The 24078-nt window shown below is 38.8% G+C and overlaps 1 protein-coding gene across 1 annotated transcript in view; it reads left to right on the plus strand.

Annotated features, from left to right (window-relative positions):
* FOCAD (focadhesin) overlaps nucleotides 1-24078 on the plus strand; it is a 502178-nt gene that overhangs the window by 454391 nt on the left and 23709 nt on the right. Inside the window, exons 35-40 of the mRNA XM_007952545.2 lie at nucleotides 1809-1937; nucleotides 3806-3921; nucleotides 15114-15374; nucleotides 15998-16087; nucleotides 19109-19286; nucleotides 22072-22169. Of these exons, the coding sequence (XP_007950736.1) occupies nucleotides 1809-1937; nucleotides 3806-3921; nucleotides 15114-15374; nucleotides 15998-16087; nucleotides 19109-19286; nucleotides 22072-22169 (872 nt within the window). The remainder of the gene's footprint in view (nucleotides 1-1808; nucleotides 1938-3805; nucleotides 3922-15113; nucleotides 15375-15997; nucleotides 16088-19108; nucleotides 19287-22071; nucleotides 22170-24078) is intronic.

The following is a 24078-nucleotide window of genomic DNA, read 5'->3' on the forward strand; positions in this document are numbered from 1 at the left end:
AAATCTGCATCCTTTCCTTCAAGGCTCAGGGGTCCAAGATTATCTTCTGTGTCTGTGTTAATTGGTTTCCCTTTTCTTTGTTGAAGAGGGTCTGTGCAATCCTTCTGCCTAGTCCGCCATCTTGCCCCGCCTATTTTTCTGCTGGTTTTTGCCTGTGTTCCTCCTTTTTTGTACTTTTTTTGTTTTGTTTTGCAGCTGTTTTTCCTTCTCTGCCGTGCTGCCCCTTTTTTAGTTCCTGCTGCTTTTGAGGGGGTTTTCTTTTGGTTTGTTTCTACCTCCCACTGATTCCGGCTCTGTTTCTCCTTTTGTGTTTTGTTTAATGCTTCTCCTTTTCTGCAGCTGCTTTTCCTTTTCCTCTGCTGACTCATCTTCCCCTTCTGCGGTTTCTGCTGATTCTTCGGGGTTCCTCCACACACACGATTCTGGCTCTGCTTCTCCTTTTCTCAGATGTGTTTCCTTTATTTGAGTAAACCTCTGCACGCCCCTCCCCCTTTTTGTGTGGGTTCTGCTGCTGCTTCTGCTTTTTTCTGCAGATTTTTCTGGTGCTGCTGCTTTTTTTTTTTAAGTCCTTCTCTTTTTTTTGCTGCTGCTTTTCCTTCTCTGACTCTGCCTCTGCATCCCCATTTTCAATTTCTGCTTGTTCTCTTTTTATTGGTTTTTCCTGTTCTCCTTTTCTTGTGGTTGTTTTTCTTTTTCTCCCTGTGTGTCCCTTTTTCAGTGTCTACTGATTCTTATTTTCCTACTGGCTTTGCCAGTGCTTCTCCCCACACCTTTTTTTTTTTTTTTTTTTTAGGATTTGGGTGAAGATTTACAGAGTAAATTCACTTTTCATACAACAGTCCCTAACAAGGACTCTGCTCACAAACAGCATTTTTTTTTTTTTTTTCCGCTGCTGTTTCTTTGCAGCTGTTTTTCCTTTTCCGACTCTGTCTCTGCTTCCCACTCACCCCTATTTTTTTAATTCCTGCTGACCTTGCTACTATTTTGTTATTGTTGCTGTAGCCTCTGCTTTTTCTTTTTTTCCTTCCTCAGATGATACTTTTCCTCTTCTTGATTCTGCTGTTTCTGCTGCCTTTGCTTCTCTGTTTTAGTCATTTTCTCCCTTTTTATACATTGTGTCTGACCTCCATGTTACTTCACTTGTAACATGGCCCCTGGTGGTTATTCCAACCCATCCTGCACTTCACATTTCCATACATAACTGATCCAGTGTCTCAGTTTCTCAATTCCAAATTACACCCCTGCCCATAAAAGAAAATACTAAAATAACAGCACATATGTCTGAGGTAGCTTGTTAGCTATGAATTAGCTGTTACTATCTCAGGTGCTCACCTCTGGATCTCAGCCATGGCAGAGACTGAGCAATAAAAGAGGCAGCACATCACATGGTACAGAACATGACCATCTGGAGCCTCATGGATTGTAGGTAATCCATAGTCCTTTGGAAGACATGTACCTGAGTAGTCAGTAATTGTCTGTGGTAGAAGTAGATTGAGGAGTGAGAATGGCAATAATGTTACTTTTTTGATAAAACTGAATGAAAAGGCAAGAGAAAAGGGAAGACAGCTAAATACAAATGTGGACTATTGAGGAGATCCATCTAGACAACAGAGAAAACTAGAGACAGAGAGAGAGGTAAACAGAGGAGGCAACGGTATATACAATGGGGTTGGTATTAAGAGCACAGATGGAGGGATTATCCACAATTGTAGATGTGATACCAAATCCTTTGAAACTAGAAAAAGAAGAGAAAGTTGACATTTTTTGTGTTCGTTATGCTAAAAGGTGCCCCACCCTTTCTGTTGCAGGTCCTGAGGCTGTACCTCCTTTCCTTCTTAAAGTAGTAATGAAGCCCATAGCAACTGTTGGAGAAGGCTACCAGTACCCTCCTGTGAACTGGGCTGCACTCCTCTCTCCACTGATGAGACTAAACTTTGGTAAAGCTCAAGCATTTTTAGGTCTTTGGACTCTGTTTTTAGGATCTGACCTGAGTAGAAAAACACATGCTACGTTACCTTTATAATCACTAATGACTGAGGCCCTGCAGTTTCTCTTCATGGCTGGGTTACTTTCATTGTGTCTCTTTATAAAGAGCTGAGGGTGAAGGTCAGGAGGTCTAAAGAACAACTAGATATACTCTGTTAAGACAATACTTGACTGAGGTGTGCATATTACTGGTATGTGGTGTGCATCCCATAGAGCCTGGTTTGGTGATTATCAAACTGCATTTCCAGGAGTCTTAATTTCAAAGAAGTATGGGATGCTGTTTTTTATTGCTCTTGTAATGTATTACCACAAACTTAGTGGCTTGAGACAACACATCTTTTAGAGGGGGCAATCTATTTCTGTAGTGATACCACCTCGGAAACCCAAGGAGGGGTCGCTATGAGTCAGGTCTGACTCGACGGCACATAACAACAACATAGTTCTGTAGGTCAGAAATTCAATGTCGGCCTCACTGGGCTAAGATCAAGGTGTACACACAGCTGTATTCCTTTCTAGAAACTCTAGAGGAGAATCCTTTCCTTGCCTTTTCAAGCTTCTAGAGATTCTCACATTTTTGGCTAGTGGCCCCTTCATCCATCTTCCAAGCCAGAGACTTCAGGCTGTGGCCTTCTCACACTGCCACCTCTCTGGTTCTCTGCAACCAGGAAAGGTTTTGTATTTTAAGGACTCATGTGATTAATAGGCCACCAAGATAATCCAAGATAATCTTCCTATCTCAAAGTCCTTAACCTCAATCACATCTGCAAAGTTATTTTTGCCATGTAAGGTAACATTCACAGATTTTTTGGATTAGGATGTGGACATCCTTAGGAGTCATTATCCTTTTTACCACAAACAAATACTTTGTATTGTGAGGCAAACAGAATACATACCTCCAAAGCTCCAATTCATCCACAGCAGCATCTTATGCGGCATGGGGTTAGCATATGCAAATGTAATTTCCTGTATGTACCCACCACCAAAACAAGAAGGGAAGAGAATTTAAACAATGTTACAAAATTGTGTGTATGTTTGTTGTGAGTGCTTTATTATTTATTGTAGGATGCTTACATATACAACATACAGAAATGCTTATATACTTTAATTTATGTGAAATTTAAGGAATAACCAAGGATAACTTTGATTATATACAATTTTTTTACTTAGACACTTTCATTTGAACCTCACCCTGTTTTAGATATGATGTCACCATACTGTGTTTCCACAGATTTCATTTGAAAAAAATGTTGCTATGTCCCTCTTATACTTTTGTGTGCTGTATTGAAAATGTTGGTATTTTAGTAAAAATCCTTAGAGGGAAATAATAAAGAAGAAGAAGAAAAGGTCTGGATGGGAAAATAACTCTGCTGATAGGAATCAGACTACTTGAAAGACTTGATCTCTAGTGAACTAGTGAATGTGACGAGATTTTTAAGTCATTCCAGATCTAGATAGATTTATTTATCTGCTAGTTACCAAGTGAAAAGGGGGGGGGGGGAGAAGACTTTTATATTAAAATTTTCTCAAAGTTTTTATAGTGTTTGAGTGCTTAGATTTCTCTCAATGTCATATGAGAAATCTCCCTAGCCAAGTACAAGCTCCTTGTCATGTCTAAGGTGACTTAGGACTCTGACTTTAGTGGAAATACTGTTTTGCTTCATAACCAAAAGGTCTTTTGAAATACATTTTGGTTTATTGAAGTTCTCTTTTACCTGAAGGAGTCACACAAGTAGATAATTTGCTTTGAGATATGGAAGTCTCAAAATGAGGTAGAGAAGCAGCTATATTACAAAGACTCTTTTCCTTTCCTATCTTCCAGGTGAAGAGATACAACAGCTGTGCCTAGACATTATGGTGACCCAGGCACAGTCATCACAGAATGCAGCTGCGCTGTTGGGCTTGTGGGTGATGCCACCACTAATCCAGGGTCTGAGTGTATGTGTAATTAAGGGCATTGTACAACAGGAAAATATGGTTCGCTTTCGGGATACATTCATTTGCGTGTGTTCTCAAAACGAAGAGTGGACAAATGGGATTTTAATAAAAATTGAGGGCTAGCAGATTGAAAAATTTGGTGATTCAGAATCCTACCAAAACTATTACCATTCATATTTAACATTCTAAGGTATTGGAAAGCTTGGGCAATGTGCCAGAATTCCAAAACACTGAAAACAGTGTGTGTGTGTGAAACTGTGTGTGTGTGTGTGTGTGTGTGTGTGTGTTTAATGATCAATCCAAATTAACCAAGAAGTAGTTTTTGGACATCTCTGGGCATAGCCCTTGGATATTAGCTGCTATTTTAATAATTGTGTGCTATGTGCCAAACAAACTGCTAGGCCTTTATAGCCATTACTTGGCTAGAAACTCACAACAATCTTACAAAAGAAGTTTGTATTTTATTAAAAAAAGGAGAGAGAGAACAAAACTGATAATCAGGTATTGAAGTTCCTTTCTCAAGATCACACAGTTAGAAAGTTGTAGAAGCATGTGAACATAGGTTTATTTAATTGTATGGTAGATATAATGTTTCCAGTAGGTTTTAAGAGAAAGGCAAATCCATATGCACTGAACTATCTGTATACAATATCTCCTTTCAGAGAGGAGGTAGCAAATAAGATGAGCCATGAAGGCTTGGTAGGATTTGGTTGAGCATCAAGTTAAAGGCACCCAGGGGTGTCAGTGGAGAGGTATAGGTGGATAGGTTAGAATATCCTTGCTAGGCAGTTTAGTTTGAACAAAGTGCTCAAGAAGTGATTCAGCCTGGTATTTGTGATAAAAAGAGGGGCAGCACCTTCCAGGGTATAGGCTAAAGATAGATAGGACGAATGCGGCAATATTCTTTAAAGATGTGAAATTAGTGAAGATGTTCAATTTTGAGTGCATTGTAAGCTAGGGCAGAAAACACGCATTCCATGATATCTTAGCATTTTACCAACTGATTATGTTAAATGACATCATCTTAGAATTTTCTCCATAATCTCGCTTTTTATTCTTTTGTTTTAGGAGGTTTTAATTCTTTAAGAATAGTCTGATGTCCTCTTATTATTTCTTCAATATCTTGACTTCATTTGCCTTTTCTGCAGTGTTTTTGTTTTATTTTGTTTACCTTTACTTTTCTTCCTAATTCTCTTTAATGGAAGATGGATATTTATTGAGGTCTCCATCCTTTCTGTCACTATTAACATTATTAACCCATGTGTGTGCTCCATGTAGCTTCCATACAGCGCCACTTTTTGAGCTCTTGCTGTGTACCTAGTACCTGTAAACATTCAGTGAATGCTTATCAACTTAGATTTAATCACTCAACAACTCTGAAAGGTAGATCTTTTTTTTTTTATGGCTTTATTGAGTTATCATTTGCAGATAATAAAATATGTCCATTTTAATTGATGAGTTTTAGTAAATTTATAGATATTTAGCTATCATCAAGAACACTTCCTTCATCCTAAAAAGTTCCATTGTGCCTATTCATAGTCAATCCCTCCTCTCAACCTCAGACCCAGGCTGTTACTGATCTGATTTCTGCCTGTAATTTTCCTTTTCTAAAGAAATTTCATTTAAATATAGATTTTATATAAATTTCATTAGAAATTCTTTATAACGGAATCATACAATAAGAAATCTTTTGTGTCTAGCTCATTTTTCTTCTGAGAGGAAGATTTGATTATTTCCATTTTACAGGTTGAAGCAAATGGAAATTAAAGCTCCCATAGCTAGTAAGTAGGAGAGCTAGATCTGTCTGACTCCAAAGTCCATGTCATAAACGCTATTAACTCCTTCTTTTATATCAAGCATGACACTAACAGCCTGTTTTGTTAATCTCAGGAATTTTTCCATATTTTAGTTATCCTTCCACTCTTCTTTTGACGCTCTGCTGCTCTTTTGCATTTGTCCTTGATTATAGATCTTTAAAAAAATCTTTTAAAATTAACATATTAAGTTTATAAATGAATATTCTTATTTATGCCTCCATACTTCCAATTCCTTCACAGCAGCTGCTTTTATACAGCATATGCATATGCAAATGTAATTTCATGTACTTGCCCTGCACCAAAAAGGAGGAAAAAAGAAGGGAGAGAAAGGACAATTTAAATAGTGTAAAATTGTGTGTTTGCTGTGAGTACTCTTATATATAGGAAAGTGCTTACTTACACTTTAGAAAGACTTTAAAATCAGAAAGCTCATTCAGGAGGCAGCCCAAGATGGTGGTGTAGTCGGTGACCTCATAACATCCCTCTGAAAACAAAGAACCAAGAAAAAAGTGAATCAGATGCTGATGATAACTTTGGAACACTGAACATCAAAGGCAAGGCTAAAGAATGAGACCAAGCGCCAAGTAAAAGGAGAGTGTACTCAAACAGCCACATGGAATTACAGATCACCACTTCCCCACCAGCCATATAGAAACATTGCTGCCATATTGAAACAAGGCAAGCCATGTTCTCAGCTGCAGCCCCATCACTTGGGGCAGCCGGGCAGGAGCAACTCAGCACCCATGTCTAGAACCTGGCAGTAGTGCTCCCTGCCTGGCGAAAGTTAAGTGCACTTACCTCAGCTGCTGTGCTTCCTTCAGCCCCCCATGCCAGAAGCCTGTGGACTCCCCTCTAACTCCCTTTGTCCATCCTTCCTCTCCCTTAGGACATGATCACAGTCTGGCAGCACCTACTACTACCAGCCCTTGAGCTGCAGGCCCCTAAACTGGTGCCACCCACCCTTCACTCAGCTACTCATACCAGGGACCAACATATCGGTGGCGCCAACCTCTCCAGCTGATTCCTGGTACTGGGAGCAGTGGAATGGTGATGCCCACTCCTATACCCAACCTGCCGCGACCAGTGGAGCCAGCTGTTCCACCTACCCACTGGTACCAGAAGTCCACAAACCAGACATGACTGCTCCTACACCCAGCCACCTACATTGTGGCCCACAGAGCAGTGGTGCCCCCTATTCTGTCCAACTACTAACTAGTTCCAGGGGCCCAAGGATTCATAGCATACCCTCCCCATGTTGTGCTTTAGTTCACTATTCTCAAAGGCACATGGACTGGTAGCATCACCCCTGCTTCACCTGCTGCACTCTTCCTTCTACAACCAAGATTTATGCTCATTGCAACCACCACCATGCAACTCTACCCATGCACGACAATCAGTAACAGTTTTCATCCCACCCACCCAGTGACCAACAACCTAGGCACCCTTGCCCCAAAGACTTGGAACAGCAGTGCACATACACAGTACTCAACCCGGAGACCAGTGAGACCACTTTCTATACCCACACCCAAGAGACCAGCTGAACAGACACAACACTTTACCAGCAGTACCAACTATATACTCAGCCAAACTGCAAGACCAGCAGATACCTGCACTCACATACCCAGCCACTGCCTCACTCACCCAGAGACAGGTAGTCAGTGCAGCCAGTCTAACAACCAGAGTAGCACACATACCCTGCAAACTCAGATATTAAAAAAAAAAAAAAGTATTTAACAAACAAACATACCATAAATAAATATATATAATAAAACCTAAATGCCTCAGAGGCAACAGGTAATATCAAATCACATAAAGAAGCAGGACAGTATGGCTGCAGCAAGTGACCAAAATCAAGAACTAGAAAACATTTCTTTGGGAGGAAGAAATAGTAATGGAATTACTTGATTAAAAAAAAAAAATTCAAAAGACAAATATTTATAGTTCTCCAAGAGATCAGGGAAAACAGAAAAAGCAATAGAAAAATTGAAGAAAACAAACAATTTAAGAATAAAACAGAAAAGACAATTAGAAACTATACAAAAACAACAACTGGAGATCCAAAAGTTTATCAATAAAAGTTCAGAAATAAACAACTCAATAGAATGACCTGGGAGCAGACTTGAATCAATGGAAGACCGAATCAATGAGATAGAAGACAGATCTCTTGACACCAGTGTGTTTAAGGAAATATTTAAAAGAATGAAGAAAGCCTAAGAATTATGTGGGACACTATCAAGGGGGAAAATTTTATGCATGATCGAATTCCAGAACAGGTGGAGACCAAAAAAAGAAAAACCCACAAAGAATTGTTGAAGATTTGCTGGCAGAAAACTTACCTAATATTGTGTAAGACAAGAAGAGAGTCCATATAAGAAGCTCAACAAACCAAATATAAGATATACCACAAGAGAAAACTACCAAAATATATCAAAATTGAACTTTCCTAAACAAAAAACGAAGAATACCGAGAGCAGCTCAGGAAAAAAGAAAAGTCACCTACAAAGGAGAACCAATAAAACTATGCTTTACTCAGCAGAAACCATGGAGGCAGGAAGACAATGGGATGACATACTTAAAACCTTGGAGAAAAAAAAAATGCCAACCAAGAATTATATACTGAGCAAAATTGCCTCTCAAATATTATGGTGAAATTAGGATTTTTCCAGATGAAGAGAAAAGAAGGGAATTTTTAAAACTAGACCAAATTTAGAGGAAATATCAAAGAGAGTCCTTCAGACAGAGAACCAACAACATCAGACAACAATCTGAGAATAGGAAACAGGACAGCATCAGCTAGTTACCAACTCAGATAAAGAATTCTTAAAAAAAAAAAAAGTAAAAGACTGAAAACAGGCAACCAGGGACATCAATCTGTAAATGATGACAGTTCCTAGACTCAAACAGGAATAAAATCACAACAAAGCAAAACCTTTGGGAGCAGTGCTTAGAAGTCGATTTATAGCAATAAATGCACACACCTAAAAAGAAAAAAAAAAAGGCCAAAAAATAACATTAACAGGGGGAATAAATGGTATAGTTATAAAACTTTCATATGGAGAGGAGGTCAAAGTGATATCAAGAAATAAAAGACTGCTTAAAACTTACAAAGATAAAGATAAATTTCAAGGTAACCAAAAAGAAAATTAACAAATCTACTCATCAAAATAAAAAAGAAGAAAAACATAAAGGCTTAGAAAATACAGAATCAACAACAATGAAAGGAATAAAAACATATCCACAAACAAAATGACCTCAGCACAGAAAATTCAATGAAACAAACTGTCAACACAACAACAACAACAACAAAAAACACAACAAAGTGACAGAAGTAAACTCATACCTATTAATAATCACACTGAATTTAAATGGCTTAAATGCATCAGTAAAGAGTAAGAAGGGTAGAATGAATAAAATAAAACACGACCCATCAATATGCTGTTTACAAGAGATACACCTTAGACACAAAGACATAAATAAACTAAAACTCAAAGAATGGAAAATATATATATATCAAGCAAACAATTCCTCAAAAAAAAAGAGCAGGAGTGGCAATATTAATCTCTGGTAAAATAGACTTTTATCTACCATAAAAGATAACAAAGTACATAATATATTGATTAAAGGGTTAATCCACCAAGAGTACATAACCATAATAAATATGTACACACTCAAAAGGCTACAAAATACATGAAACAAAGTCTAGCAGCATTGAAAAGAGCAATAGTCCCACAATAATAGTAGGAGACTTCAACACTACACTTTTGGTGAAGGGCACAACAACTAGAAAGAAGCTCAACAAAGATACAGAAGCTCTAAATGGTACAGTCAATCTGCTTGCTCTCAGAGACACATACAGAACACTCTACCCAACAGCAGCAAAGTATACATTCTTTTACAACACACATGGATCATTCCGCAGCATCAACCACATTTTAGGCCACAAAGCAAGCCTCAATGTAATCCAAAACATCAAAATAATACAAAGAATTTTCTTTGATCAAATTCTATAAAAGTAGAAATGATTAAGAGCAGGGGAAATAAAGACACGGAAACTGAATATCACCTTGTTTTAAAACTACTGTGTAATAGAAGAAATCAAAGATGAAATAAAATTCCTAGACTCAAACAGGAATAAAATCACAACAAAGCAAAACCTTTGGGAGCAGTGCTTAGAAGTCGATTTATAGCAATAAATGCACACACCTAAAAAGAAAATAAAAAAGGCCAAAAAATAACATTAATGCTACAACTCAGAAAGAGAACAGAAGAAACAGTTTCTAGAAGAAAGGAAATAATAAAGTTTAAAAGAAAAATAAACAAGAGAACAGAAAAACAAAAAATTAAGACCAGACATTGATTCTGTATAAGTGTTAATAAAATTGACAAACCACTGGACAAATTTACAAAAGAAAATTTACAAAAGAGAAGAAGCAAATAACCAAAATAAGAAGTGAGATTGGTGACATTACAACAGAAGCAACTGAAATATAAAGGATCATAAGAAAATACTATGAAAAATTTGAAAACCTGGAGGAAATGCACAGATTTCTAGAAACACATTGCCTACCTAAACTAACAGACTGAAACAAAAAAACTGAATAGACTTATAACAAAAGAAGAGATTGAAAAGGTAGTTTAAAAAAATTTTTTTTCCAAACTCTCAACAAAGAAAAGCCCTGGCTCAGTTGGCTTCACTGGAGAATTCTACCAAACATTCAGAAAAAATCTGACACCAATACTACCCAAACTATTTCAGAGCATAGAAAGGGAAGGAGTACTCCTGAATTTATTCTATGAAGTTAGCATAACCCTGACACTAAAGCCAGGCAAAACCATCACCAAGAAGTTACAGACCAATATTCCTCACAAGTATGGAAGAAAAAATTATCAACAAAATCTAGCCAATATAATTCAGCAGCATATCAAAAAAAAAAATAATACATCATGAGCAAGTAGGACTAATACCAGGTATGCAAGAAAATGCTAAGTACGCTTAGAAATGTCAATCAATGCAATCCACCACATAAATGAAACAGAAGACTCACATGATCATCTCTGTCAGTGAAGAAAAGGATTTTATAAAGTCCAACGTCATTCCTGACAAAAACTAAATAAAACAGGAATGGAAGGGAAATTCTTCAGCATGTTAAAGGACATTTATAAAAAACTAATATCCAACATTATTCTTAATAGTGAGAGACTGAAAAACATTCCCCTTAAGAACATGAACCAGACAAGGATGCCTTCCATCACCACTTTTATTGAACATTGTACTGGAAGTCCTAGCTAGAGCAGTAAAGCAAGAAAAGGAAATAAAGAGCATTCAAATTGGTAATGAAGATGTTTTATAATTCTATACATAAAAAATCCCCAAGATTCCCCAAGAAAGCTGCTGGAACTAATAAAAGGATTTAGCAAAGTAGGAGGCTACAAGACCAACATACAGAAATACAATGGGATACCTGTACACCAACATAAAAATATATTTAAAAAAATCCCATTTATAATATCCTCACAAAAGACAAAATACTTAGGAATAAATCTAACCAGTGATGTGAAAGATCTATACAAAGAAAAGTACAAACACTACTACAAGAAACCAAAAGAGACGTGCATAAATGGAAAAACACCATGATCAGGATAGGAAGACCTAACATTGTGAAAATGTCACTATATAGTGCAAAACCAATCCAAATTTCAACAGTATTCTTTGGGAGCTCAATCACCAGCTTTATATGGAAAGGAGAGAGGCCTGAATAAGTAAAGCATTATTCAAGAAAAAGAACAAAGTAAGAGGCCTCACATTACCTGATCTTGAAACCTACTATACAGCCATGCTAGTCAAAACAGTCTGGTACTGATAAAACAACAGACACTTAGATCAGTGGAACTGAATTGAGAATCCAGACATAAATCCATCCATTTATGGACAGATGATCTTCAATAAAGGGCCAAAGTCCATTAAATGGAGAAGAGATAGTTGCTTTAATAAATCGTACCGGAAAAACTGGGTATCTATTTATAGAAACATGAAACAGGACCCATACCTCATACCATACACAAAAACTACCTCAAAATGGATTAACCAAACTGAACTCACTGCTATCAAGTTAATTCTGATGCATAGTGACCCCAATTGGGTTTCTTAGGCAGTAAATCTTTATGGAAATAGATTGCCCCATCTTCCTTCCATAGAGCGGCTGTTGAATTTGAACTGCCTGCCTTAGCAGGCAGTCAAATGCCTTAAGCACCATGCCACCAGTGCTTTTTCAAAATGGATTAGCAGTCAAATACCTTAAGCACCATGCCACCAGTGCTTTTTCAAAATGGATTAAAGACCTATATATAAAACCTTGGGAGCTCTGGTAGCATAGTGGCTAAGACACTTGCCTGCTAACCAGACGGCTGGTGGTTCAAACCCACCAGCCACTCCTCGGCAGGAAGGTTGGGCAATCCTACTTCCGTAGTGATACTGCCTCGGAAACCCAAAGAGGGGTCGCTATGAGTCGGGGCTGACTCGACGGCACATAACAACAACAACATATAAAACCTAGAGAGCTCCAGTGGTGTAGTGCCTAAGGCATTTGACTGCTAACCAGAGGCTGGTGGTTCAAACCCAGCAGCCACTCCTCAGAGGCTCAGACAATCTACTTCCATAGAGATACCGCCTCGGAAACCCAAGGAGGGGTTGCTATAAGTGAGATCCAACTTAATGGCAGTGAGTACAGTAAATATACACAATCCTGCAACAATAGTATTAACAAAGAATAATTTACAAATGTACGCATAGGTTCCTCAGAAGGAAGTCTGGGCAATCTACTTCCATAGTGATACTGCCTCAGAAACCCAAGAAAGGGTGGCTATGAGTGAGATCTGTGTTTGAGTTTTGAGAGTTTTTATACATAGGTAGATAGGTATGCTGAAGAAGTGTGGGAGCACACCCACTTGCAAATATAGGTTTGTTTGTGGATATTTCTACATACATAATTGTAGGCACTGCATGTATATTGATACGGACAATAGAGCACACAAGGAGCACAGTTGTGGAAACTTCTCAGACATAAACAAACACCTCACTGGATGAAGTTCCTAGGCTCAAAGACAAAGGACCTTAAACTCAGGACATCCAGATAAACTGGCACAACATAGTTCATAAAGGCAATATTCTGCATCCTCCTTTGTTGATTAGCATCAGAGCTCTTATGATCTTGCAAGCGACCATCTAAGATACAACTATTACTCCCTTCAGGAGAGCAATTAGTCCAAAAGACTAATGGACTACATGAACCACAGCCTACACAACCCCGAAACCAGAACTGGATGGTGCCCAGCTACCACTACCAACCACTCTGACTAGGCTCACAACAGAGGATCCTGGACAGAGCAGGAGAAAAATGTGGAACAAGAAATAAATTCATAAAAAAAAAAAAGACTAGCCTTATTGGCCTGGCAGAGATTCGAAGAATCCTGAGACTATGGCCCTGAACCATCCTTCTCACCTGGAACTGAAGCCATTCCTGGAGACCAGCTTTCAGCCACATAGTAGGCTAGTCTGTAAGGTAAACAGTAACACCTGAGAGGAAGGTATTCCTTAGAGCAATCAATTACACAGGATCAAAAGGGCAACATTTGCCCAAAAGCAAATATAAAAAGGCAGGAAGGGACAGAAAATTTGGACAAAAGGAAATGGAGAAACCAGGGCAAAAATGGAAAGAGTGCTGATATATTGTGAGGGATGCAGCTAATGTCATGGAACACTATATATGAACTATTGAGTGGGAAACTAATTTGCTCTGTAAAGGTTCACTTAAAGCACAATTTAAAAGAAAGCAAGCAAACTCATGCGGCTACATTAAACTTTTTAGAAATTTACCGATTTTCTTGTTCCCTTTTAAGGCCACTTTTTAAAACTTGCTGCTCTTTAGTATCATGCATATGCTGCTAAGAATTTTTAAAGCTCACTCTCTTAAAATCTCTGGTACATAATAGACCTGTTACTAACTATGCCCCTTCTTAGCTCTTGTGAACTCTAAGACACCTTGTTCAGTTCTATATCTTCAATTAGTTCTTTGCTCAGAAATGAATGGTCCCCTTAATGCCAGTTCCCCTTACAACTTTATGCTTCCTCCGAAAAAGAAATTGGTAATATCACATCCTCTTTTTAGTTGAATGTTTTCTAGCAGATGTTATAGACATCCGCTATAGGATTAATAGGACTAAAGGACCCGATTCTGGATTCTTGGACAAAGACATTAATTAACAACAATCTAATAATAGTATCCAACAGTTACTGAGTGCTTACTGTGTGCAGGGCACTTTACATGTTTTAACTAATTTATTTTCTCCACAACCCTTAATTAAAAAAAAAAAAATCCTCACTGCCATCAGGTTGATTCCAACTCATCGCAACCCCCATTGGGTTTCTTAGGCTGTAAATCTTTATGGAAGCAGATCTCTCTCTCTCATCCTTCTGCAGAGCTGCTGATGGATTTGAACCGCTGACCTTCTGGATAGCAGCAAAATGCCTTATTCACTACAGCACCAGAGCTCCTTAACAATCCTTAATAGGCACACACTATTCATATGCCTCCATTTTTGAAATCGAGGCACAGAGAAGTTACATAACTTACCCAAGATTCCACAGCTGCCATTTACATGGCAGAACTGTGATTGAACTTGAGGGGTCTGGTTCCAGAGCCCAAGTTCTTGCCTACTGTGCTGTGCTCTCTTACCAACAGAGCAGTCCAAAGGGTCCTGCCTAACTTCATTTGGGCAAAAGTCTATTTTCCTGAGTTTCAAATGTTTGAATTTCAGAAACTTGAGCAAAGTTTTAATTATTAGAAGCTCTTAGAATTGACTGTTCCTCCTTAATGGATGTAAACTGATTGCTGGTTAATAAAACCAGCAGGTTATCAAAACATAGTTACTGTGAAGCTTATTTTCCTTTGGTTAGTGTGTTTCAAATGAGTGGAGCTGATACAACCTTTTCAGCACTGTTGAGTCTTTTTGTTTTCAGGGGTTTTCTTGCCAGGGAATGTGACCTTTTAAAACTGAATAGCAACCATCATGTACTTTTAGAAGTAGCATTTATTTCCTTCATTGAAAAGATCCAAGATTTACACTGAGTACTTCACAGATGGATTGGCAGATACCATATATACACATGAGTCACCCTGGATCAGAAGTAACTGCAACAGCCAAATTTGCGTGCATTGGTGGCCCACTGGACCATGAAGCTGTGGGAAAATGAAGAAGGAAGTAATCTGAACCTTTATCTTTCATGTAACCCTCAAACATGGTGATAACCTGCAGGTTTTGAGCATTGCAAACCTGGACTTGCCTGTTTACATCTGACCTCTTCTGTTTTCCTTCTAGCTGAATATCAAGAAATACCTCCTGGTATCTGTACCTCTGTGGATAAAACATGTCTCTGATGAACAGATCCTGGCCTTTGTTGAAAACTTAATGGTGGCAGTTTTTCAAGCCACTCCCTCCCTTTCAAATGCTGAGTTATGCCAGAATGCCTTACAGGGTCTGAGCCAGGCCATGAAACTGCCCAGCCCTGCCCAACACCTCTGGAGTCTGCTCTGTGATGCTCTTGGGAAAATTTTTGACCTTCTGCCAAATAAGATTCGGGTGAGGAAAAAAAAATATTTACATTCCTGACAATTTATGTTTGGGATTTTTTAAAGCATTTTTGGCAAAGTGGGGAGGTGTATGTTTTAAGAGTGTGGGTGGGAAGGCCAACAAGAAACAACCACATTCTTCACTACAACTGCTTTTGCTTCCAGGATCTAAATTGAAGTTGAATACTTAAAACCAAAGTTTTGAGCAAGCCCGGAAGCAGGTTAACCAGTGCTGCACCAGGAAATTTGCTGTCAGTCTTTTTTACTTTCTCAACAAGTTGAGAAACCCTTCAACATTATACCTGGGGATCTTGGGCATGTAGTCCAATATACTCTGTGTATCAAGTGACTTAATACTAGCTCTTCCTCTTCCCCAACAGACTCCAAATCACAGTTTTACAAAGCGGTTATAAATCCATTTAGAATGACAGAATTCTAATAAGCAGGAAAAAATTAAAGTCAAGCAAATACATAAAGTAACAAGAAAGATGTTTTAAAAATGATAAAAATTGACCATAAATTCTGGTTTGGTTAAAATAGAAATCTCATGAACTAATAATCTGACAGAGCATTGAAAATTGATGTGTTATCTTATGATGTATTTTTTACATGCTTGGAATTTTCCTTTACCAGAGAAATGATATAGAGCTGTACATCAGTGTAGCAAAATGCCTCTCAGAAATGACAGATGATGGTATCAATCAAGTTGCCCAGATTACTAAGGTAATATATATATATATTTTTTCTTTTTTTTTGCTGGAATAAAATTTACAGTTGAAGAGATGATTACAGTATCATTTTGGGTGATAGTTTTACTTCATATTTGTTATTCATTAATTTCAGGAAGGGGCCTGTCTTTCTGTTTGGCTTTGGGGTCTAGTGTCTGGTGTAGTAGCTGTCTTGGTAATTAATAAATATGGTATGAATAAAAAGATAGATGAATAACTTTCAATCAGTTTCTCCTATTTTGTCAATAGTATTTTAGTGTCACTTATAGACAAAAAAAAAAAAAAAAAAGAAATGAAATCTTTAGGTACTGTGAATGGCTAACACTCTCAGCTGCTAATGAAAGGTTGTAAGTTCTCATTCACCCAGAGAATCTCAGAAGAAAGGCCTGCCAATCTATTGCTGAAAACAATCAGCCCTTGCAAACCCTATGGAGTACAGTTCTGTGACACAGGTGTTACCATGAGTCAGAGTCGATTTGATGGCAGCTGATTTTTAGGGGAAAAATAAGTACAGGAGAACCTCTTCAATTCAAAATCCATGAGAATGGAACTATTCTGACCAAAGAACTTTCTGATGCATGGGAATCATAAATTAATAGTCTACTCTCACATCTGATACTTATCCTTTTGGAATGAAGCAGGGTGGCAGATTGTACAATAAGCCTATTAGCCCTGACACAGGGTAATTAATAAGTACTCCCCATGCCTAGTCAAATAATGAATGAGCAAAAAAGTAGCATACCAGTAAAGTTGCCATATTTAGCAAATAAAGTACAGGATGCCCTGTTAAATTTGAATTGCAGGTAAAAATTAATTTTTTAGTGTGAATACTCATCCATGGACATACTCAAATAGCAACCATGCATACCAGGTGATACCGCAGGTCTACAGAGCTGTGAGCTCTCATGTGGCTGGTGGACATCCGTTATGGATTAACTTGTGTCCACAAAAAAATATGTGTCAACTTGGCTGGGCCATGATTCTCAGTATTATGTAATTATCCTTTATGTTGTAAACCCTCACCTCTGTTATGTTGATGAGCCATTGGAGCCAGGCATGTTTATGAGAAGGACGCACTCCACACGATTAGATTGTACCTTTAGTCAGTCTCTTTTGAGAGATAAAAGGGATTGAACAAGCTAGCAGAGATGAGATGGATCTACTATCACCATGAAAAAAAAAAAAAAAAAAAAAGCCAAGAGTAGAGAGTAGAGTATGTCTTTTGCACCTGGGGTCTCTGTACTGAGAAGCTCCCAGAACCAGGGAAAGGTTGGTGCTAAGAAATCTCCAAGAGACACCAGGCCTATAGATCCTGGAGGAAGACAAGGACCTTCGCCTAGAGCCAACACAAAGAAAAAGCCTTCCCCTAGAGCTAGCCCCTGCATTTGGACTTCCAGCCTCCTAAACTAAGAGAACGAATTTCTGTTTATTAAAGCCACCACCCACTTGTGGTATTTCTGTTATAGCACCACCAGATGACTAAGACAGCATCTCATTACTTATTTCTTTATGGCAAGTTTGCCTACTCAGTTGAATCCTTGAATTTCTGTGGTTCTCAAAGAGTGGTCCCTAGACCAACAGCATCAGCATCACCTGAGAACTTATTAGAAATGGGAATTCTTGACCCCTACTCCAAACCAAACAACAACAACAACACTCCAAACCAAACTCACTGCTGTTAAGTCAATTCCGACTCATAGAGACTCCTTCTTGGGTTTCCGAGGCAGTATCTCTACGGAAATAAATTGCCTTTCCAAGGAGTGGCTGGTGGATTTGAACTGCCAGCCTTCTGGTTAGCAGTCAGATGCCTTAGGCATTATACCACCAGAGCTCCCTAGACCTGCTAAATTGGAAACTCTGGAGGTGAGGCCCAGAAATCCATGCAGGTGATTCTGATGCATCCTAAGGCTTTGAATGACTGCTATACAGTATCTGGGACATTAGCATTTTATGTATTTGTTTGTTTCTAGCAAGGAGCAGCAATATACCAAAATGGTTACAAGAATGGACTTTGGAGCCTCACTGTCTAGGTTTTAAAGTCCAGCTCTCTAATTTACTAGCAAAGGAGCACTGGTGGCAAAGTGGTTAAAATTCTCAGCTGCTACCAAAAGATTGGCAGTTCAAACCCACCCGCCAGCTCCATAGGAGAAAGACTCAGCAAGTTGTTTCCACAAAAGATTGAAAGTCACCTTTGATGATTTTAAATGGCACTGATGGCACCCAACAAAAATTTTCTAGCAGTGTGGCCCTTGATTAAATTTCATAATCTCTGTCTGCCTCAATTTCCTAATCAGTAAAAGGGAGACAACAGTAGCATCCACCTCTTAAATCCTTGTTAAATAGTTGGAGCAGTGCCTGATACAAGGCAAGTACTCAGTAATTTTTATTTATTATCATAATTATATTACATTTATGTAATACATTGTATAGTATTACATTCATGTAATATGTTGTGGTGGTTAGGTGCTATCAAGCCAATTCTCTGATATAGTTGGAAGTAAAACATGTATTTTTGTTGTTGTTGTTGTTGTTGATATGTGCTGTCGAGTCAGCCCCGACTCATAGTGACCCCTCCTTGGGTTTCCGAGGCAGTATCACTATGGAAGTAGATTGCCCAACCTTCCTTCCGAGGAGTGACTGGTGGGTTTGAACCGCCAGCCTTCTGTTTAGCAGTCAAGTGCCTTAGGCGCTATGCTACCAGAGCTCCCCTCTGTCCTGTAGTGTAGCTATAAATCGAAATCAACTTGATGGCGATGGATGTGGGTTACTAAAAATCATCACCTGAACACATTTATGTTTTTTTGTGAAAAAAGAGGTGACAATACAACTCTTTGTGTGTGGATATTTTAATATAGCATGTAGGTACATGGGTCACATACTGCAGGAAATGAACAGTTTCAGCATTTAGAGTAATGGTCATCTTCAGACTCACCCTTTCTGTTGTTGTCCTGCCCCGAGGGTTCTGTGGCAACTTCAGATCATTTAACAGTAATGGAACAATTTGCCTTTTTTGCAGAGAAACATAGAAAAGGCTGCTTTTGTCAGACTGTACTTAATCTCTCAAGGACGGTTCCCCTTGATGCACTTGACTGAGGTGCTCAGTGTTGCTGTGCAGCACCAGGAGAAGGAGACCTTGGCCTGGATGGTACTGCACAGTTTATACCAGGCACGGATCCTGAGCCATGCCAACACAGGTGAGGCCAGCCTGCGCAAGCATAAGCAAGAAATCTCTGCTGCCTGGTGCCCCTTTTAAGCTGTAGTTTTCTCAGCTTCAAAACTAGCTTCTTCGAAAAATCCTGTTTAACACTAGCGTGACACAGTTTAGCCTTCCTTAACCAAGGTAAGGACTGCCTTGGATGGAAATGAGCAATTTTGTAGCTCACAACATCAACTTTTGGGCACTGGAAATCAATTCTTCTGAGGATTTTTACATTGCATTTGGCCCTCCAGACCCTCACAAGATAAGTTACCAGGTGGTGTCTGCCTGCTTAGCTTCAGTTTCCTAAACAGACAGCATGTACACTGACTCTACCTGATGCTTTTAGGGAAATGGCTTTTGTGTGGTCATTTAACAAAGAAACAAAAAACAGCAACAACAAAATCAAAAATTTGTTCCATACAAGGATTTCTCAGGGGTGAGAAGAATACCTACATTTGCAATCTAGAAGCTCCAAGCTTGAAGCCCTATTAATGAATCCCATGGTAAAAATTTTTTTACCATTTTATTTTTCTTGCCCTTTTTTTGTTTTTGTTGTTGCAAGATTATGTTTGTAATGGTATTCACCTTTGTTGCTCTTAACTCGTGCTCCTCCCTGTGTCTTCTGCCACCTTGATCATTTTGTGCTGACCTTCTTTTATTGTATATTGCCTTTTAGATACTGTACTTGAATAACTCCCTGAAAAGGGAGCTCCACTGCTTCTCCTCCTGTCTGTTTGGTCATATACTTAAAATTCCTGAAATCTACATTCAGGTTCTGAATGGCACCCAGCACAAGGGGATCAGATGTGGCTGAGAAACACTTGTGACCTAAACAAGCTACTTCTATTTCTGTAACCCATTTTCCCTATCTCTTGTATCTTCAGATTTTGAGCGAAGAACATGATTATAATACTCTTTTCAAGATGGAACAAGAAATTCTGACTCACCCTCCTCTTTAGCAATTAAGAGTTATTCCTTGAGTACCTGACCACTGAAAAATGAACCTATGGTGAAAAACCAGGTTCTTCCTGTAAATCAAAAGTGTATGTCCCAATTAAGCCTGAACACATATGAAATACAAAAAAAAAAAACCTTCCCAAGGAGTCATAATATGCTAGAAATTCACGTTTTTAAAGAAAACAAAAAAGGAAAAATCATTATGTATGCTGATATTTGTTCTTCAAACCAAACCATTGCTGTCTAGTGAATTCTGACTCATAGTGACCCGATAGGACAGAGTAATCCCATATGGTTTCCAAGGCTGTAAATCTTTACAGGAGACTGCCATGTTTTTCTCCCATGGAGCAGCTGGTTAGTTCAGTCTTCCCCTCCTTATGGTTAGCAGTAAGCACTTTAACCACTGTGCCACCAGGGCTCCTGATTTTTTTCTCTAGTTATACTATAATGGCTCTTTTTTATTCTTCTTTTTACATCTTTGAATAGGTTGTCTCTGCGCTTTTGCCATAAATTGGAAATGCTATACAAAAGAGGGCTATTGTTATGTGCCATCGAGTCGGCCCCAACTCATAGCGACCCCTCCTTGGGTTTCTGAGGCATATCACTACAGAAGTAGATTGCCCAACCTTCCTTTCAAGGAGTGGCTGGTGGGTTTTAACCGCCAGCCTTCTGGTTAGTAGTCAAGTGCCTTAGGCACTATGCTACCAGAGCTCCTAAAGAGGGCCCAAGATTCAACATTACTGGCTAGTCAGCATGCCAGACTTCTCCTAGCATGTTTAATGTTATGAGAGAAACTCCATTAAGTGCATTTCATCACTAGTGGGTTGGTAGGTATGAAGACTAGATTAGCATTTGAAACTAAGACAAAATACCTTCACTTCCCACATGAAATTGCAAGTCTTAGTAGTACAGGAGGATACGCAGTTGTTGGTGGAATCTATACCAGGTGTTCTGCTTCAGTTATCTTCGTTCTTGCTGATCTGTTTTACATTTCAAATTGAACTATACATGTGAAGCATATTGAAATGGAAGGTATTTTGTTACATATGTGTTCTGGTTACCTAGTGCTGCTCTGACAAGAATATACCACAATTGAGATGGCTTTAACAAACAGGAGTTTATTCTCTTATAGTTTGGAGGCTTTGAGTCTGAGTTCAAAGTGCCAGGCTCTAGGAGCTGGGTGAAAGCCCCTCAACCTTAGGCTTCAGCCCTGCCTCCTGCTCCTGGCCCACTGAAACTGGAGGCTTTTCTTCACTCAGATGGCTGCTAGCTGCTGCTGAGGCTGATAAACCCAAGGTCAACAAGTGAGAAGGCACAGTCCCAGTGTTACCAAAAAACATGGCAGGCCTTTGATTCAAGTCCATTGAAAGTCCCAGGGTGAGCAGAGCATGGCAGGCTGCTGAACAATGGCATGGCTACATGCAGGGTCCAAACATGCCATAAGCTAGACACCATTCCCAAAGCTGTTTCTTATATATGGGAAGCAGACCACATCCCTAAAGCATCTACCCAGCTACTTCTGGCAGATCCCACCATGGAGTTGATTGCCTGTCTCATCATGGGGAGTAACTACCACCAGCTGCCCAGCCACTCAACCAGGCCTAGCAAAGTTGACACACAACCTAAACTACCACAGTGTGTCTGCCACCACTACCATTGTGTCAATTTCAACTCACATATTTACCACCATAAAAAAGAAATACATAAATCTTGCCTAAGCAACTAGGTATGATCATCCCTGATAATTAAAATCTTTAAATACTGACAGAAAAAAAAAAAAGCAAAACCATGATTGTGGTAAGAAAATATCCTTTTCGTTTCAGGTGTGTTGAAGAGAATGGAGTGGCTCTTGGAAATGATGGGTTATATTAGAAATATTGCTTACCGGTCAACATGCATTCAGAATGTGGCTCTTCATGAGGTACAGTCTGCCAGAGTAACTTGTAGCTTCCTCAAAATGTAGAATGCGTACTTCTGCTTTCAAAAGAGGAATATATTGTTGCCTGTAGCTTTTCTTTCCCTCCTTCCTTTTACTTTTGAGAAGCAATGGTGACAGCTCTGAGTCCACAAGGAAACAGGTATTCTTACCATGCTCTTGGAGACTCGCAGGGTTGTCCTTTGAAAGATTCAACAGGACAGGTTCCTTAACAGGCGGAACACAAAGGACACTAGCTAGAGAGGAAAACCAGCATGTTATATACTTGGGCTTGGGAGTGCAGATGCCCAGAGCACAGCTTCAGTCTCTGGTTTGAAGAGGTTCCTGAAGTATATGCATAGAACCTGTATACATGCCCATACTTACATGCATGTGTACACGTATTGGAGGTAAGCTTTTATCATACCTGAAAAATGACCTGTGATTTGAAAAAGGTTAAGAACCACTGGTATTGTGTGAGAGGAAAAAGATCAGTAAATAAAATGAAGACTGCTCTGTCCCACTTGTCCTCATTTTCTTGACTTAGCTGGCCACTGTATACTTTTTAGTAATAGATTTTTTTTTCTATAGTTTTTTCATGGATGTCCCACTTAATGTGTGAGTGAAATTTGCATAACCTAGAATGTTGATCGAAAGTCTACCCAGCTTTCCTGAAGAGTTGTGTGTCTTTTTGAAATTTTAATTAGTAAAATTGGATTGTTAAGAGTTTGAGGGTTGCTTTTAATTTTTTAAAATAGCGTGTTATTCCTTTGTTTTCTTCTGATCTCTTAAGTTTGGATTAACTTTCTTTGTTTTCCTACAAAACATATCTTTAAAATCTTAGTGAAGACAGATAAGCAGAAAGAAGTATAATTTAAGCCCCAATAATCTAACTGAGGTCACCTGGGAATGCAGTGGTTAAAACACTCAGCTAATGATCAAAATATTGGAAGTTTGAACCCACTAGCTGCTCTGTGGGGGAAAGACTGGTGATCTGCTCCCATAAAGATTACAACCATAGAAACTCCAAGGGACAGTTCTACTCTGTGTAGGGTCACTCTGCGTAGAATCGACACAATGGCAATGAGCCATTTGGTTCTTAAACCAGCAATGCAGAGATGACTCTTATCTACCATTTTTATATGATTCTTGATTAGTCTAAAATCTAAGTGGACGGTTTCTATGCAGTTAAAAAAAATTGTATGAGGGGAGCATTTTTTTTGTTGTTCAAAAATGGAATAAGGTGCTTACTGAAGGAAGTCAGACACAAAACAAGAGATGTGTTATATGATCCCACTTACATGAAGTACATAGAATAGGCAGATGCATAGGGACAAAAGTTACAGGGAGTGAGAGAAGGAGGGATTGACATTTATTGCTGGAGGGGGACTGACTTTCTGTTTGGCATGATAGAAAACTTTTGGAAATGAGTAGTGATGATGATTGCACAACATGTTAATTAATGTTACTGAATTGTACTCTTAAAAATAGTTAAAGTTTCAAAAACAAAGCAGAATCAGGCTATACATGAATTTTAAAAATCAGCTTTGCCCACATACCAATAAATCTAAATATTTCTCTTCATTAAAAAAAAAAGAAAACACTAAAATCACTGCCATCAAGTCGATTACGACTCATAGCAGCCCCTCCTTGGGTTTCTAAGGCGGTATCTCTATGGAATTAGATCGCACAATCTTCCTTCCAAGGAGTGGCTGGTGGGTTTGAACCACCAGCCTTCTGGTTAGCAGCCAACTGCCTTAGGCACTCTATACCAGAGTCACTCTTAATTAATTTCTTAATCTCTTTCAAAACACCAAAACAGAGGACTGTTTAGAACTCTATAGAAATTAAGTAAATTACACTTTTGCAGAAATGTTGGAGCAATAATAATGAGACTATTGGGCCCTTGCTTTCA

The sequence above is a fragment of the Orycteropus afer genome, unplaced genomic scaffold (genome assembly GCF_000298275.1).
Source record: "Orycteropus afer afer isolate SDZICR_OR568_19922 unplaced genomic scaffold, OryAfe1.0 scaffold00345, whole genome shotgun sequence".
Taxonomy (NCBI): Eukaryota; Metazoa; Chordata; class Mammalia; order Tubulidentata; family Orycteropodidae; genus Orycteropus; species Orycteropus afer.